Raw genomic sequence first — 18,643 nt, forward strand, 5'->3', positions numbered from 1 at the left:
GGCAATTTCTCATAAAGTTAAACATTCACCAAATTTAAGACCCAGCTATTCCAATCCTAGAAATTTACCCCCAAAATTTGAAAACATACGTCCACAGAAAATTCTGTACACATATCTTCATTGCAGCTTTATTCTCAATGGGCAAAAACTTGAAACAACCTGAATTTACATCAACTGGTGAATGGATAAACAAGTGGGGGTATATGGATACAAGGGAATAATACTCATCTAAAAAAAACTACTAAAAGGGAAGAAATTAACAATAAATACAATATGAATCTCAAAACCATCAAGCTGAGTGAAATAAACAAGACACAAAAAGAGTACGTATTATATGATTCTATGGGAGGGTGACAGAGGGATGGACTGTTAAAAGGCACTAGGAAATTCTTAGGGGTAATGGAATTGTTCTGTTTCTTGACTATGGTGATAATTTTATGGACTTACACATCTTTTAAAAGTCATCACATAAGTTTTTAATGTCTAAAAGTTTATGGTAGACTCAGGCAAGATGGCGGCATAGAGAGGAGTGGAAGCTAAGTAGTCCCCCTGGAACAACTACAAAAAAACAGAAACAACTAGTAAATAATCCAGAATAACTGCAGGAGGACAAACGAGACCATTCATTCATTATACACCAACCTGAATTGGGAGGAATGCCCGAGAATACAGCATAACATCTGTAAGTAAAACCTGCGGAACGAGGTCGGGAGACCCCCTCCCCCATAGCCCGAGCTGCGGAGCCGCGTGGTGCCAGAGAGAAGCTCTCTCCCAGCAAGCGAATACAGCTCAGCTGAGCTCCAACTGGGGTTTTGAATAGCGAGTGTGAACTGCTCACTACAGGTACGCAGCCCCAAAAAACAGACAGAGGCTTTGGGTGACGACTGACCTGGGAGAGCCGGAGGGCCACCTTGGACTGGGTCTGAAGGGGACTATCTGTTTCTTTTTTGGCTCAGTGGAGAAAGCCCCAGTCATATTCAGTTTCCAGGGCTGTGACTCTGGGAAGGGTGGAGACACCACAAGCAGAGAGCAAGACCATTGAAATGCTAATGACCTCCACCTGAGGGGTCTGTCTTCTCTAGGAGGAAAGGGGTGGGGCCCTTTCCATTCAGAACAAGACCCCAGAGCCTGGGGGAACACGGCCATACCTCCTCACACCAGTCAAGAATTATAGGCTAACAGGCGTCACCTGCTGGGCAGAAAAGCACAGTGACCCGAGGCATCAAAGGGTGGAGCAATTTTCTAAGACACACCCGCAGGGAAACCAGATACTGAATATTTCTTCCCTCTGGGACCTGAGCCTGTTCTGGTCTGGGAAAACCTGATTTGGATAACCAAGGAAACCATGCCTAGACAACAGAAAATCACAACCTACACTAAGAAAAACAAAGTTATGGCCCAGTCAAAGGAACAAACGTATCCTTCAACTGAGATACAGGAATTTAAACAACTAATGCTAAATCAATTCAAAAAGTTTAGAGAAGATATTGCAAAAGAGATAGAGGCTGTAAAGGAAGCACTGGACATGTATACGGCAGAAATCAAAAGTTCAAAAAACCTACTAGTAGAATCTATGGAAATGAAAGGCACAACACAAGAGATGAAAGACACAATGGAAACATACAACAGCAGATCTCAAGAGGCAGAAGAAAACACCCAGGAACTGGAGAACAAAACACCTGAAAGCCTACACGCAAAGGAGCAGATGGAGAAAAGAATGAAAAAATATGAGCAACGTCTCCGGGAACTCAAGGATGAAACAAAGTAAGAGAAGGGAAAGGGGGCAGAAGCAATAATAAAGGAAATAATTAATGAAAATTTCCCATCTCTTATGAAAGACATAAAATTACAGATCCAAGAAGCGCAGCGTACTCCAAACAGAAGAGATATGAATAGACCTATGCCAAGACACTTAATAATCAGATTATCAAATGTCAAAGACAAAGAGAGAATCCTGAAAGCAGCAAGAGAAAAGCGATCCATTACATACAAAGGAAGCTTAATAAGACTATGTGCGGATCTCTCAGCAGAAACCATGGAGGCAAGAAGGAAGTGGTGTGATATATTTAAGATACCGAAAGAGAAAAACCACCAACCAAGAATCCTGTATCCAGCAAAGCTGTCCTGCAAATATGAGGGAGAGCTCAAAATATTTTCTGACAAACAGACAATGAGAGACTTTGTGAACAAGACACCTGCCCTACAGGAAATACTAAAGGGAGCACTACAGGGTGATAGAAGACAGGAGTGTGTGGTTTGGAACACAATTTGGGGAGACGGTAGCGCAACAGTGTAAGTACACTGAACAAAGGTAACTATGAATACGGTTGAGAGAGGAAGGTGGGGAGCATGTGAGACACCACAAGAAAGGAGGAAAGATAACAACTGGGACTTTGTAACTTGGTGAAATGTAGAGTATTCAACAATTGTGATAAAATGTACAAATATGTTCTTTTACAAGGGAGAACAAGCAAATGTCAATCTTGCAAGGTGTTAAAAATGGGGAGGCATTGGGGGAGGGATGCAATCAGCATAAACTAGAGACTGTAACTAATAGAATCATTGTATTATGCTTCCTTTAATGTAACAAAGGTGATATACCAAGGTGAATGCAGATAAGAGGGGGGGATAGGGGAGGCATGTTAGACACTTGACATTGGTGGTATTGTCTGATTCTTTATTCTACTTTGATTTAAGGTTATTTTTCCTTTTGCTGCTTCCTAGCTGTCATTTTTTTTTCCTCTTTCTTTTGCCTCTCTACCTTCTTTGACTCTCCCTCCTGCCTTGTGGAAGAAATGTAGATGCTCTTATATAGATAGTGGTGAAGGTGGTGAACACAGAAATGTATGACCATGCAGAAAACCATCGATTATTTACTTGGGATGGAATGTATGGTGAGTGAACAAAACCATATTAAAAAAAAAGGGTTGATGACAAAACCTCGAGGGCAATATACTGGCTTATTTCTAAGCCAGACACATTAGGACAATTATTACAGGGTCTCACTGATAGGAACTAATTACAATATGTAAACTCATAGACATGAAATATAAGGTACCAAGATATAGGGCAAGGCTTAAGAATGGGGAGTGGTTGCTTAGTATGAGCAGAATGTTCAGTTAGGATGAACTTAAATGTTTGGAAATGAACAGGGGTGTTGGTAGCAAGACGTGAGAATAACTAACAGCGTCGAATGGTGTGTGAATGAGATGGAAAGGGGAAGCTCAGAGTCATATATGTCACCAGAAGGAAAGTTGGAGGTCAAAAGATGGAAATGTATAAAACTGAATCCTATGGTGGGCAATGTCCATGATCAACTGTACAAATACTAGAAATCACTTCATGAACCAGAACAAATGTATGACAATACAATTAGAAGTTAATAATAGAGGGGCATATAGGGAAGAACTATATACCTATTACAAACTATATACTACAGTTAGTAGTATTTCAACTTTTTTTCATAAACAGTAACAAACATACTATATCAATACTAGGAGTCAACAATTGAGGGGGGTTGGTTAGGGATAGGGGAGGATTAGAGTTTCCTTTTCTTTTTTTCTTTTTTCATCTTTCACTTTATTTCTTGTCTGGAGTAATGAAAAGTTTCTAAAAATTGAACAAAAATTAAGTGTGATGGATGCACAGCTGTATGAGGGTACCCAGGGGCAAGTGATTGTACACTTTGGATCTTTGGATAATTGTATGGTATTTGAACAATCTCAATAAAAATTAAAAAAAAAAAAAAAAAAAAAAAAAGTTTATGGTACATATAGTATACCTCAAAAATAGTTGTTTAAAAATAAATTTCTTACTTTTTACATGATTGATGCATAAAATATCAACTCTATTTCTATACATCAGCAAACAAAAAATAAAATATTAGAAATGTCATGTACAAGAGCATCAGCAAATATCAACACATAGAATTAAATCTAACAAAAGATTTGCAAGATCAAAACTAAAAAAAAAACTAAAACATCACTGAGAAAATCATAGAAAACATAATTAAATGGAAGTATAAATGAAACTATTACCAACTATTACTAGGACAGCAATACTATTGCAAAACATCCATCCTCCCATATCAACCTGTACAGTTAATGCAATCCCAATCAAAGGAGCTCCAGGTTTATTGCCTGTGTTTGGAATTTGACAATGTTATTCTAAAATTTATATGAAAAAACAAAGCACCAAGAATAACTAAGATACTGTTACAGAACAAGGTGAAAAGACTTGCTCTACCAAGAATCAGGATTTCTTATAAAGCCAGTAATTAAGACAGTGCATTACTGCTCAAAGGACAGACAAACTAGTCAAGCAGAATAAAGATCACATAGAGAGATTCAATTGTCATCTAAGACAAAGATGAAACTATAAAGCAAAGGGGAAAGCAAGGTCTTTTTAAATGAGTAGATAAGTTGGTATCCATATGAAATAAAATAAAACTTTACCCCTACATCTGACCATACACAGAAATCAATTCAAGGTAGATTATATTTCCTAGCGTGATAGGCCAAACAACAAAGCTTCTAGAAATAGAATATCTTCATGTGTCTTAAACAGGATGAGAAAAATTCCAACTCTAAAGGAAAGTTCTGGTAAATTAAAATTCAGAATTTTTATTCATTAAAAGTCACCATTAAGGAATAAAAAAAGCAATATACAGAGAGGTATAAGATACAGTAAAAGAATAACTCTTTAAAAATATGATGAAAGACAGAAAATGCAATTCAAAAAACAACCAAAAAAGGGGGGTAAAGGACTTGAATAGGCACCTGCAAAAGATAAAAACATGGCTAATAAACATATTAAAAGTTTTTAAACATCCTTAATCATCAACAAATGCAAATTAAAACCACAAGGAAATAAAACTACAACTACATTCCCCAAATATATGGCTAGAATTTTTTTAATTACCAAATGTTGTTGAGAACGTGAACAGGAGAAATGCATACACTGCTAGTGGTAATATAAATAAGTTTAAGTCTAACCACTTTAGAAGGACCATTTTGCATCATCTACCAAAGTAGAAAATATGCATGTCCCATAACCAGAAATTCTAAGTGTGTGCTCAACAGACATGCACATAGGCATGCTCCAAGACAAATAACCCACACATCCATCCAAGCAAATGGAAAAACAAGTTGTGAGAGATCCACACAAAGGAATACTACTCAAAAATAAAAGGTACAAACTGACACACAACAACATGGATGAATCTCAAAAACATCGTGCCAAATAAAAGACACTAGTCACAAAACATTATGGGCTTAATAAGATTTCTAGGAGATTCGAGACTAGGCAAAACTGATTTATAGTGAGATCAACAGATGTCTGAGATGGAAAGTGGGGGAATTTACTGCAAAGAGGCATAAGAGTTTTGGGGGATGATGGAAAAGTTCTAAATTTTGATTGTGCTGGAGTACACATGGATATTTATATATTTGTCAAAACCTCAAACTATATTCTTAAAAAAGGTGCATTACATTACATGTAAATTAAATCTAAATAAAGGTGATATATGTATATCATGAATATATTATTTATATATATATGTGCATGTATAAATATAAATATATAAAATACCAGGTGGCATTGAGGATATGAAATATCTATCAATAGAACGGATATCATGGTATGGTCATATAAAGAAATACTATAACAACAGGAAAAATGAACAAATTACAATACAGACACCAACACAGATGATTCTCACAAAGTTAAGCAAAAGAAGCCAGTTATAAAAGATTATTCAACATATAACTGCATGTATTTATTAAAAGTTCACAGATATCTTCCAATTGACCAAGATGACAGCATAAGGCACTTCAGCATGCCATTCCCCACATAATCTTTGAATAACTACGAAAAACTGGCAGGACGGTCTTCCTCAAAACTCCAGATAACAGTTCAAGGTTTGCAGTAACTGGGTGAGTGCTCAAACAAGAAAACATAAGCTTTAAAAATGGTAGGAGACGCTCCTGGTGCCCTTGCTGCCCCCTAACCCCACCCGCCATGGCACACTGTGGAGCCAGCCTGCATTCCCATTATGGGTCTCTGGTTCTGTTCCAGAGGGAGCAAAGTAAGTCCATGCATATTCTGGGGTGCCTGTAAATCAGCTAATCCATTCAGTGGCAGCATGAAAGACTGAGCCAGGAAACACATCTCAGGCTAGCCCTCCCAGAACTTGCCCTGCACACAGAAGCGGCTTGCAGACAACTAACACAATGTAAGAAACAAGTCAAAGAGGAAAGTGGCAAAGGATTACCTACTTTGAGCCATAAATAGAGCACCCAGAAGGGGCAGAAAGTCTATTTCACAGGGAATAGACAGGATATTCAAATTCCTATAAACAGGAGAATTCTTAAGGCCACAAGCAAGCACAAGTTGAGGGCAAGAAACAGGCTCAGAAAAGACACAAGGGGCCCTGACGTTCACATTCACCTGGGCCCGATTTTGATAGGAGAGCTAAATTCTGAAGGAGTGCACCAGCCAACACAGACCAATTTGTAGACTATTAAATGTATTTTTGCCTTGGGCTGTTTGTTTTTGTTAGCTCTAAGCACTTAAGAAAATCTCTATCATATCGCTACTTGGCTACAAACTTAGGGAACAGATAGATAAGGAACTAAATCCCAGAGTTAACACTTTAAACACTGTACACTGTGCAATGAAAGACTACAAACAAAACAAAGAAACAGGAAATGATGGCCCATCCAAAGGAATAAGATAAAAATCCAGAAACCATCAATAAAGACCAGAGTTTAGACATAACAAACACTTAAAAAAAATTATATATCTATATCTCATATTTTATTCTCATAACAGCCTGATGAGGTAGGACTTGGTTTTTTACTCCTACCAATAAAGAAACAAAGGCTTTCCCTGGCAAATCCCACAGCTAATGAAATGCAAAGTCAGCCTTCAAGGTCAATTTTGTCTTGAGTGCAAAGCACATATTCTTTCTTGTTTCTGCCTCCTTCTGCCCTTAAATTTTTCCCACCTGCTGTCTTGAAAAACTGTGGACCACTTCTAAATTTGAAATATAAAGCCTGGCTGAATTGCCAAAATTTAAAACCCATAAAGAAAAGCAAGAGTCATCACCCTCTCTTGTTATTAGGACTTTGTGACCTTGGTCAAGTAACCTAACAATTCGAATCACTGTTTCCACATTTATTAAAGGGGAATAAAAACTGGACCTGCTGTTTAGGAACACTATGAGGATTAATGAGAGGACGCTTATAAAGTACACAGGGCAAGCCCTTTACAATGTAAGGATTCAGCAAGAAAGAGCAAATTTTATTTTTATTAGAGAAAAGAGTAATTGGTCCTCCTGGTAAAACTAATCAGACTACTTGTTTCTTAAAGCACTTAGAAGTATGAATATTCTTCATTTTTAACATTGAAAAAGTGGAACAACCTAGTAGGGAATAAATTGTGTTTTATTCTTTTAATACATACCGTAGTTATGCATAAAATACTTGCATCGATGTAGACAAATTTCAAAAGTAATATTACATGAAACACAAATTGCCAAAGCATAGTATTTTCAAAAGTACCATTTTCATTAATCAAAAACATCCAAAACAGTACTACTGCATCTATAATAATACTACAAAAACATACATGACTAGGATAAACAATATGTTCATGATATTGGTTACTTCTGGGCAGGAAGGGAATGGTGGGGAAATTAGCTGAATTTATTTTATTTTTTATGAATTTATTTTATTTTTTATTTATTTTTTATTTTTTAACAAAATGAAATTCTGAATCCATATGGCAAGATTAATATTTGTTATTCTAGCAGTGCCTTATGGTAACCATCATTATTTTACAAACTTTTTTTTGGTATATCTGAAATTTTGCAAATTAAAAATAATGTTGTCTTAATATTTTTACTGCATTATTCAAACTATTTCTTAAAGATGATTTTTACTACAGTCCCTGACCAGGAGACTAGAGTTACTATTAACTCCAAAAAATGAGAGGGAAGTAATGACCTGAGAGTTGTGACCTCATTTTGACCTTTGTATCATCACCCCCATCCCCCAAAACTTTAGACCAATGTGTGGTACAATAAACTAATACTTGTTGAATGAATGTCCAAGCATCACAAACATATGAGAGTATAAATGGCACTGCTGATAGGCTGAGAAGTTGTCCAATATGCAAATGTACAGGCAGAACTTGACGGCAGCTTTAAAAAAAGGAAATTTAAAAATACAAAAAACTTATTCTCAATAAGTTTAAATGTGTCCAAATACAAATAAGATTTTAAAACCCAAATAACAGTATTTTACATCAATAATTTAGAGTAACACTTACTTGGTAAATACTTTAATATTTCCCCATTTTAGCTTCATTGGTTTTAAAACTCTAGAGCAGTAGTTTTTTTTGTTTGTTTCTGAAAATAGAGGGAACTGCTGATATTTAAATGAGCTGACCTTTTGGAAATGGCCTTTGCCCTTGGAATATAATGTGTTTGTAAGGTCTTTTAAAATACCTAAATCCTATTCCTTAAATACAGAATTAATTTCTATTCGGTAAAGAAGAACTTATCTTTGGTATCCGAATTAAAATGGTTTTGAAAACTTGAATAAAAAAGAAGGGAAATTAATGAATAATTCTAATTATATAAATGAATGTCCAAAATACCTATGGATGTTATTTTTTCACATATTCTTTATCATAAAAATTGTCAAGAAAAGCAGTGGCATGAAGATTAATGCCAAAGATCTCCCTTCATCAACTATGCTCACTTATTACCTGAGCAAGTCAGTCACACCAGAAAATAATCAATTATATGCCATAAATGCATCACCGTTTCACAAAATATTTGTTTTAAAAAAAAATGCAGTTCTCACAATTAAGAACAGGCTAACTACAGGTCACTGCAGGGTGAAATTTAAAAAGAAAACAACCACAATCACAAGACAGCACTTTTAAAACTACCCTTGAGGTTTGCATGACATCTAAAACACACAAATCTGAATTCAGAAAGCATGAGAATGGGTCAAATACAGCATAGATCGATAATGTAAAATTGACAATCCACGGATAACTTTCAATCTATGAAGTTCCAAAAAAAAATTTTTCTTTAGGATAAGAATAAATGATAATCACAGAAGGATTACAACATAAATGTCTACATCATTACCATGAAACTTTTTTTAACTAATGAGCAAAAGTTGCAGTTTAAATTTTTTTTTTCAAATAAGGTGGAGCTTTTTTCATTAAGAAAAATAAAAAAGTATAATCTTAATGACTATATTTCACTTGTAAAGATTGAGGAACTTGACACCTTTACCTCTAAATAAATGAAGCTATTAACAGTTTAAATTTTAATTATTTAGGTGTTCTAATCAAAATTTTGCAAACAGTGAAACAATTAGTCTATTTTTTTTCACTCCCTTTATAAAAGGGACAAAAGGAAAAACCTGAATTTCAGGGTTGCTAAGCATTTTTCTGCTATAACATTTAACTTGAAATTTTTGTTTAACACAAAAAAAAATCTGATGAATTCCTGTACTTTTCTTAGCTATATCAATGTAGCAAACACCAGCTTATAATGCTTCTGTAAACTTTTTACTCACATATATTTTAGACATTAGTGTCTAAAATAATATTATCCATGCCTAATATCCATATCATATCTATGTATGTCTAGAGAAGAAAATCCGAGATTTTTTTCTTTTCAATAAAAAGCTCAGAAGACGGTTGGAGATTTCAGGTTTAGGATTCAAAATTTTGATATGCCCTCAAACAGTGAAAATAGCATAACATTCTTAAGATATTTTTTACCAATGTGCTCCAATCACAGTGCACTCTTACATGCCATCCTCCCTCCCATTATCTCTGCTTTCTGATTTTCCCTTCCACCAAAACATTCAGAGGCACTACACAAAGATTAGAGGACTTTGTGACTTGTTCCATGGATAAAACAATTGCTTGAAAGATGTATTAAAAAATTATTTTACTGGTGAGGAGAAAATTCCTCTTTGGTGGCTGCTATTCCTTCTTGTCACAGAGCACGGAGGGGCCTCCAGAGAAAGATCACAGGATACTCCTGCAACTCCTATGGAAATGGCAAGGTGCCGGGTGGACTTGGTTTTGGTTTGGAGACCAGGAGCTAGAATGACCTCAAGGTGAAGGCGCTTAGGAAGGAGCTGGTCCTTCAAGCCTTCTGATCTGACCCTCAAGAGATAAGTGATCCTGAGTTTCAATGACTGGTTAAGCCCCACCCAATATAGCCCCACCCACTCTTCTCTGAAGAGAAGGGAGGAATTCAGGGAAAAAGCCCAAGGCAAGAAAAAGATCATCCATTTTACTGGAGCACTAATTGTGTCAGGTGTGTCAGGAGGAAGGCGAGAGGGCCTAAGCCAGTACTTGTTCAGGGCGGGAAACAGCAGCTCCCCTTCAGGAAAATACATACAGTATCACTTTCCTTATTTAATAGTTGATATGAAATATTTAATTAGTAAGGAAATCACATTAAATGCATTGGCCACAAAGAAATATTTTATTTGTTATGTTAAGCAATGCACTAAATATCATTTGTAGATGTTGATATTTGATCAAAGAGAATCCCTGATTACAGAATATACAGTTTTATTTAAATAGTCATAATTTAAAATCTTATAATTCCTACTTGCAATAACACAGGGGAGGAACACTAGAAAAAATAGTGGAGTCTGGCAATATTTTAATTTACTTTCTCATTTTATGATCTGAGAATCATAAATGCATAATTTTCATTTACTATCATAATCAAGGAAGAAAGGAAAGGCTACAATAGGTAATCTGGCCTAGAGAATCACATCAGAAATAGCATTACAATGTAGCTATTATGAAAATTACTTATTACTTTTAATGTTATTTCAATTCTCATTTCAAAGTTTTATAATCACAAAGTGAATAACAAGTCTTTCATGTGATAGGAAGCTTACAGGCACACCTAAAAACAAACATCAAAAGATTTGCAGTAATGTTTGTTTATGAAGGCACATTCTGCTTGAAACATAAAAGTTTTCTTATCTGAGGTTATCCCTACAGCTCCCAAAACTATAAGGCCTGGCACAGATGCTATCTTAAGGAGTGTACTTACAGTAAACTTAATATGTCAAAAGTTTTTGACATCTGAAGACTTGTAATTTTTCATTTACTTTAGCTTTAAAATATTTTGCTCATGCTAAAACAATTAATAGAAATAAGTATCATAAAAGAATTAGTGATCTTTTAAAATTCTCGAGACAGAATCTAATTCTTACATAAGTAGTCAATATTTTTAAATAAGTATTAAATGCAGTCCTTAAGAAAGTAGACTATAGAGTCTGAAGTCCTGGGATGAAATCTCAGTTCACCAGCCCTGAGGATCTTAGGAAAATCATTTAACCTAAGGCTCAGTTATCTCATATGTAAAAAGAGGTGAATATTACCTACTTTACAGGTCCATGTGACAATTCGATTATTCATGGGAAATTATAAACCAAACTAGCACTTAAGGATTTACTCTTGAATTCCTAGTAAATACCAGATAATTTGTTGTTACTAGGGCTGCAAAGATAAAGGCAAACAAACCAATGACCTTTGTCCTCAAAGAGCTTGTGTTCTAATGGGAGGTCCTTCTGTTAACAGAGTCTTATAAACTACCATGTTTTCTCTCGCAAATACAGCAGGGCCATGCAATTACCAAGGCTGCCTAAGGACAAGAGAATAAGAAGTGGGAGATCTCACAGAGGAGTCCCCCAAGAGTCTGTGCAGGAAATCTATTAACACTTATTGCCACAGAATTTTAACAGTCAAATTTAGACAGCCTCATGCCTCCCAGCTGAGAAACAAGTGTTAGCTTTTGGTGAAAAAGTAATATCCTACCTCAACCCCAGAGCAAACCACAACTATCTTTAGGTGTAACTTTGAGAAAGAGATGAAAGCTCTCTCTGCTGTTACTTCAGGGTACCAATGATCCAACACGCCCCGGTGGGGCCCCCCCTTTTGAGTTCTGGTATCAAGTAGACCTGGTTTCATCCTCTCCTGTTACCATCTGTTTCTTCCTGTCTCCTCCATTCGTTTAGCCCGTGAATCCCCTTCACTTCCCTCACACCTAGTGCTGTGACTAGTACCAAGCAGACATTGCATAGATGTGTGTTGAATTATTAATTGGTGCCAAGCATTGTGCCAGGCACTAGAGATACAAACATTAAAAACATACTCCCTGCCAAAGAACAAAAAATCTAGTGGAGAAGCACTAGTAATTAAAATAAGAGAGCTGCTCCAAAGGAAGAGCATACTCCTAGGGGTGGAGGGAAAGGATGGAAGGAATGCCCAGGTAGAATTAGGGGAAGGGATGTCCCCTAACCAAATGGGAGAAAGCAGAAGAGTTCCAGTCAGTTATAAGTTGGAAACAGAGTCTGGGAAATAGTGTACGAGATAAATGGCAGGAGGAAAGAGTTTTAAAAGAGAACAAAGAAAAGGCTGACTGAAGAGGTAAATAAACATTAAGTCCAATTTAGAAAGGAACACTAAAAATATAGTGGTTAAAAATAGCTAAATTCTTCCCATTCAAATACTTCCAGATTATCATAAAGGTGCTTACCTCCCTGAAATTCCTCTTGTTGACCCTGGAATCTCTGGTACAGGACGATGCCTTAGCAGGAAAGATCGGGATGGTCTTGAAACCAACTTGCTACGACTTCTCATAGGTTCTAGGTTTGGTGATGAAGGAACATACAAATCATTTACAACCATTTCTCCTTGAAATTGAAAGAAAGGGGATGGTAATGACTTTTCTAGTAAACTGTTAGTTCCAGTTCCAGAATTTCCTTCTGATATTGAACAGCCAAGGGAAGAAAGGCATTCAGGATCTGCAGTAGGAAGCTTGCTAAGATTTTCTGAGATCAAATCATCTTTGTCTGTTTGTTTGTCTTCAAGTGTGCAATCCACAGCCTTCTTTGAAATCAGAGAATCTGTTTCAATATTTTTATTACCAAGAAAAGAATCTTGAAAAGAACCCAAATTAAGGTGTGGTTCTGCTCCTGGAATGAGCAAGTGGCATTTAGGAAGAGACAATTTATCATCCAGTTTAGGAGATTGGCTGTTTTCTACACTAACATCAATTCGATCAAGATTTTCTTTAACAGTCTCCAACTGTATTGGGCTAGGTGTCTGAACACTAACAGATTCTGGAAGTTCTATGCCAGTATTCTGATCAGAAGATAAAGTATAGCCATCCTTTGAAGTGTCATCACTCTTCTTTGTTTTGTGGACATTTGCATATATTGGGATATCTTGCATTTTTGATAAGATTATCTGTAACTGTTTAAGTATCCTCCTACGGTGACCTGTAGGTAATATTCCAATATTGTGTAGCACCTTGTCATTTACTGCTGCACAGTCCTTCACAGTATTAAAACCAAACTCTCGGAAATGTAAGAGATACTGCTCCAAATTAATACTCATTAGGAAATCTCTGATCTCAACATTTACTTCACTGACTGAGGACATAATGATGGCTTCATCACTAAGCTGAGTTATAACAAACAGTCCAATGAGGCACACACACAAGAGGATGTACTTTTCTATTGGTTCTTCTTGTGACAGAAAAAATTCTCAAAATGTTACTGCCTTCACGGTGATCATTTTATATTCTTATGCCTGAAAAAAAAAATAGAATTTATTAGGACATGTTCATTACTAAAACCTAGTTTTACATTATGACCTTTATATAAAGAAACTCAATAGAAATTAAGATAATCCAGACTCACTGAGAGTTTGGAATCTTTGTGCATTGGTTTGCATGCCTTATAATACCAATGCTAGTTGTGATGCAGAGGCACAGGACTGAAATGCTATGGTGGTGTCAAATTATGACTTTCAATAAGGTAAAAAAAAAATATATATCACATACAAATATGGATAAATGTGTCAAAAATTTTATTCAACACATTGATTACTGAGGGAACCAGTAAGGTGGTAAGGCTGATTCCAAAAGCATTTGTGGAACAGATTATAAAGTCCATCAGGGAAGGCATTGTTTAAAAGTGTTAGAAGGAGGCGGGGCAAGATGGCGGACTGGTGAGCTGTATGTTTTAGTTACTCCTCCAGGAAATAGGTAGAAAGCCAGGAACTGCGTGGACTGGACACCACAGAGCAATCTGACTTTGCGCATACTTCATACAACACTCATGAAAATGTGGAACTGCTGAGATCAGCGAGATCTGTAAGTTTTTGCAGCCAGGGACCCGCGCCCCTCCCTGCCAGGCTCAGTCCCGTGGGAGGAGGGGCTGTCAGCTCCTGGAAAGACAAGGGAGAACTGCAGTGGCAGCCCTTATCGGTAACTCATTCTACTGATCCAAACTCCAACCATATATAGACTGAGACCAGACACCAGAGAATCTAAGAGCAGCCAGCCCAGCAGAGAGGAGACAGACATAGAAAAAAACAGCACGAAAAACTCCAAAATAAAAGTGGAGGATCTTTGGAGTTCTGGTGAACATAGAAAGGGGAAGGGCAGAGCTCAGGCCCTGAGGCTCATATGCAAATCCCGAAGAAAAGCTGATCTCTCTGCCCTGTGGACCTTTCCTTAATGGCCCTAATTGCTTAGTCTCTTAGCATTTCAATAACCCATTAGATCTGTGATGAGGGCTCTTTTTTTTTTTTTTTTTTAATCCTTTTTTCTTTTTCTAAAACAATTACTCTAAGAAGCCCAATACAGAAAGCTTCAAAGACTTGCAATTTGGGCAGGTCAGGACAAGAGCAGAACTAAGAGACCTCTGAGACAAAACGCAATAATCCAGTGGCTGAGAAAATTCACTAAACACCACAACTTCCCAAGAAAAGGGGGGTGTCCGCTCACAGCCATCATCCTGGTGGACAGGAAACTCCAGCCCATCGCCAGCCCCATAGCCCAGAGCTGCCCCAGACAACCCAGTGTGATGGAAGTGCTTCAAATAACAGGCACACACCACAAAACTGGGCGTGGACATTAGCCTTCCCTGCAATCTCAGCTGATTGTCCCAGAGTTGGGAAGGTGGAGCAGTGTGAATTAACAAAGCCCCATTCAGCCATCATTTCAGCAGACTGGGAGCCTCCCTACACAGCCCAGCAGCCCAGAACTGCCCTGGGGGGACAGCACTCACCTGTGACATAGCACAGTCATCCCTCAACAGAGGACCAGGGGGTTCACGGCCTGAAAGAGGGACCCACTTGCAAGTCTCAGGAGCCATACGCCAATACCAAGGACTTGTGGGTCAGTGGCAGAGACAAACTGTGGCAGGACTGAACTGAAGGATTAGACTATTGCAGCAGCTTTAAAACTCCAGGATCACCAGGGAGATTTGATTGTTAGAGCCACCCCCCCTCCCTGACTGCCCAGAAACAAGCCCCATATACAGGGCGGGCAACACGAACTACACACGCAAGCTTGGTACACCAATTGGACCCCACAAGACTCACTCCCCCACTCACCACAAAGGCAAAGCAGGGGAGAACTGGCTTGTGGAGAACAGGTGACTCATGGATGCCACCTGCTGGTTAGTTAGAGAAAGTGTACTCCATGAAGCTGTAGATCTGATAAAATAGAGATAAGGACTTCAATTGGTCTACAAATCCTAAAAGAACCCTATCAAGTTAAGCAAATGCCAAGAGGACAAAAACAACAGAAAATTATAAAGCATATGAAAAAACTAGACGATATGGATAACCCAAGCCCAAGCACCCAAATCAAAAGATCAGAAGAGACACAGCACCTAGAGCAGCTACTCAAAGAACTAAAGATGAACAATGAGACCATAGTACGGGATACAAAGGAGATAAAGAAGACCCTAGAAGAGCATAAAGAAGACATTGCAAGACTAAATAAAAAAATAGATGATCTTATGGAAATTAAAGAAACTGCTGACCAAATTAAAAAGATTCTGGACACACACAGTACAAGACTAGAGGAAGTTGAACAATGAATCAGTGACCTGGAAGATGACAGAATGGAAAATGAAAGCATAAAAGAAAGAATGGGGAAAAAAATTGAAAAAATTGAAACGGACCTCAGGGATGTGATAGATAATATAAAACGTCCAAATATAAGACTCATTGGTGTTCTCGAAGGGGAAGAAAAGGGTAAAGGTCTAGGAAGAGTATTCAAAGAAATTGTTGGGGAAAACTTCCCAAATCTTCTAAACTACATAAATACACAAATCATAAATGCTCAGCAAACTCCAAATAGAATAAATGCAAATAAACCCACTCCAAGACATATTCTGATCACACTGTCACCATGGAGGCGAGGCAGTGGCACGATACATTTAAAATTCTGAGTGAGAAAAATTTCCAACCAAGAATACTTTATCCAGCAAAGCTCTCCTTCAAATTCGAGGGAGACCTTAAATTTTTCACAGACAAACAAATGCTCAGAGAATTTGTTAACAACAGACCAGCCCTACTGGAGATACTAAAGGGAGCCCTACAGACAAAGAAACAAAGAAAGGACAGAGAGACTTGGAGAAAGGTTCAGTACTAAAGAGATTTGGTATGGGTACAATAAAGGATATTAATAGAGAGAGGGGAAAAATATATATGACAAACATAAACCAAAGGATAAGATGGCTGAGTCAAGAAATGCCTTCACGGTTATAACATTGAATGTAAATGGATTAAACTCCCCAATTAAAAGATACAGATTCACAGAATGGATCAAAAAAAATGAACCATCAATATGTTGCATACAAGAGACTCATCTTAGACACAGGGAAACAAAGAAATTTAAAGTGAAAGGACGAAAAAAATATTTCATGCAAGCTACAGCCAAAAGAAAGCAGGTGTAGCAATATTAATCTCAGATAAAATAGACTTTAAATGCAGGGATGTTTTGAGAGACAAAGAAGGCCACTACATATTAACAAAAGGGGCAATTCAACAAGAAGAAATAACAATCATAAATGTCTATGCACCCAATCAAGGTGCCACAAAATACATGAGAGAAACACAGGCAAAACTAAAGGAAGCAACTGATGTTTCCACAATAATTGTGGGAGACTTCAACACATCACTCTCTCCTATAGATAGATCAACCAGACAGAAGACCAATAAGGAAATTGAAAACCTAAACAATCTGATAAATGAATTAGATTTAACAGACATATACAGGACATTACATCCCAAATCACCAGGATACACATACTTTTCTAGTGCTCACGGAACTTTCTCCAGAATAGATCATATGCTGGGACATAAAACAAGCCTCAATAAATTTAAAAAGATTGAAATTATTCAAAGCACATTCTCTGACCACAATGGAATAAAATTAGAAGTCAATAACCATCAGAGACTTAGAAAATTCACAAATACCTGGAGGTTAAACAACACACTCCTAAACAATCAGTGGGTTATAGAAGAAATAGAAAGAAAAATTGCTAAATACATAGAGACGAATGAAAATGAGAACACAACATACCAAAACCTATGGGATGCAGCAAAAGCAGTGCTGAGGGGGAAATTTATAGCACTAAACGCATATATTAAAAAGGAAGAAAGAGCCAAAATCAAAGAAGTAACGGATCAACTGAAGAAGCTAGAAAATGAACAGCAAACCAATCCTAAACCAAGTAGAAGAAAAGAAATAACAAGGATTAAAGCAGAAATAAATGACATAGAGAACAAAAAAACAATAGAGAGGATAAATATCACCAAAAGTTGGTTCTTTGAGAAGATCAACAAGATTGACAAGCCCCTAGCTAGACTGACAAAATCAAAAAGAGAGAAGACCCATATAAACAAAATAATGAATGAAAAAGGTGACATAACTGCAGATCCTGAAGAAATCAAAAAAATTATAAGAGGATACTATGAACAACTATATGGCAACAAACCGGATAATGTAGAGGAAATGGACAATTTCCTGGAAACATATGAACAACCTAGACTGACCAGAGAAGAAATAGAAAAGTGTTAGAATAAGACTGCTAGACCAGATAAGAAAGTGGTTAATGTCCTACCGAAAAACAAAACCATAATCTTTAGGGTTACCTATTTGACTGGACAAAAATCTACAAGCTAATAAGTACTTCACAATGTCTGGACTCTAATCAAACAGTAAATAGCAAAGTCAAGCATAGCAATTAGAATTAGAATTAAATATCCCTAGGTTGGGCTTGTTAAATAGTACCTCCAAGCCTTCAACGAAGAATATGCTCTGCACATTCCTTTGACTTCCAAATGTTCGATATTTTTTTTCATAACCATAGCTAAATATAATCAACTTTACCCTTTCTTTCAAAGGGGCTTTTAAAAATCAGTTAGTATATATTTCTCAGATCAATATTTTCATTTCAAAAAAGCAGCAACTTTATAAGTAAACAATTAATACTGATGTACAAGATAAAACCAGCTGAATAATTAGCTAATTTTTATACACTAGATAACAGGAAATAAGCTATTATGAAAGTAAAAGGAAAAAGCTTAAAGGTTACATTTTCCTCAATGTACATAGCAGATTCATTTAGGTTCATTTTTCTCCCAAACAGCATAATTAAACTTTTTAAAAAGTCAATTGTATCTGGGTACTGGTTATACAGGTGTGTTCAGTTTGTGAAAACACATACATGCAATTTCCTGTACATAATACTTCAATAAAAAGAAGAAAGTACAG

At 36.8% G+C, this 18,643-nt stretch overlaps 1 protein-coding gene across 5 annotated transcripts in view; it reads right to left on the reverse strand.

The window, feature by feature from the left end:
- The window catches only part of ARAP2 (ArfGAP with RhoGAP domain, ankyrin repeat and PH domain 2), a 269,972-nt gene that overhangs the window by 239,155 nt on the left and 12,174 nt on the right, over window positions 1-18,643 (reverse strand). For 4 of the 5 annotated variants that reach the window (XM_037829549.1, XM_037829550.1, XM_037829547.1 and 1 more), the window contains exon 2: window positions 12,599-13,656. In XM_037829549.1, coding sequence (XP_037685477.1) covers window positions 12,599-13,506 — 908 coding nt within the window. In that variant the 5' untranslated portion in view covers window positions 13,507-13,656. Of the gene's footprint in view, window positions 1-12,598; window positions 13,657-18,643 lie in introns of those variants that run through there. The other variant, XM_037829548.1, reaches the window with a different exon arrangement.

This window comes from Choloepus didactylus, chromosome 3 (assembly GCF_015220235.1).
Source record: "Choloepus didactylus isolate mChoDid1 chromosome 3, mChoDid1.pri, whole genome shotgun sequence".
In the NCBI taxonomy this organism is placed as follows: domain Eukaryota; kingdom Metazoa; phylum Chordata; class Mammalia; order Pilosa; family Megalonychidae; genus Choloepus; species Choloepus didactylus.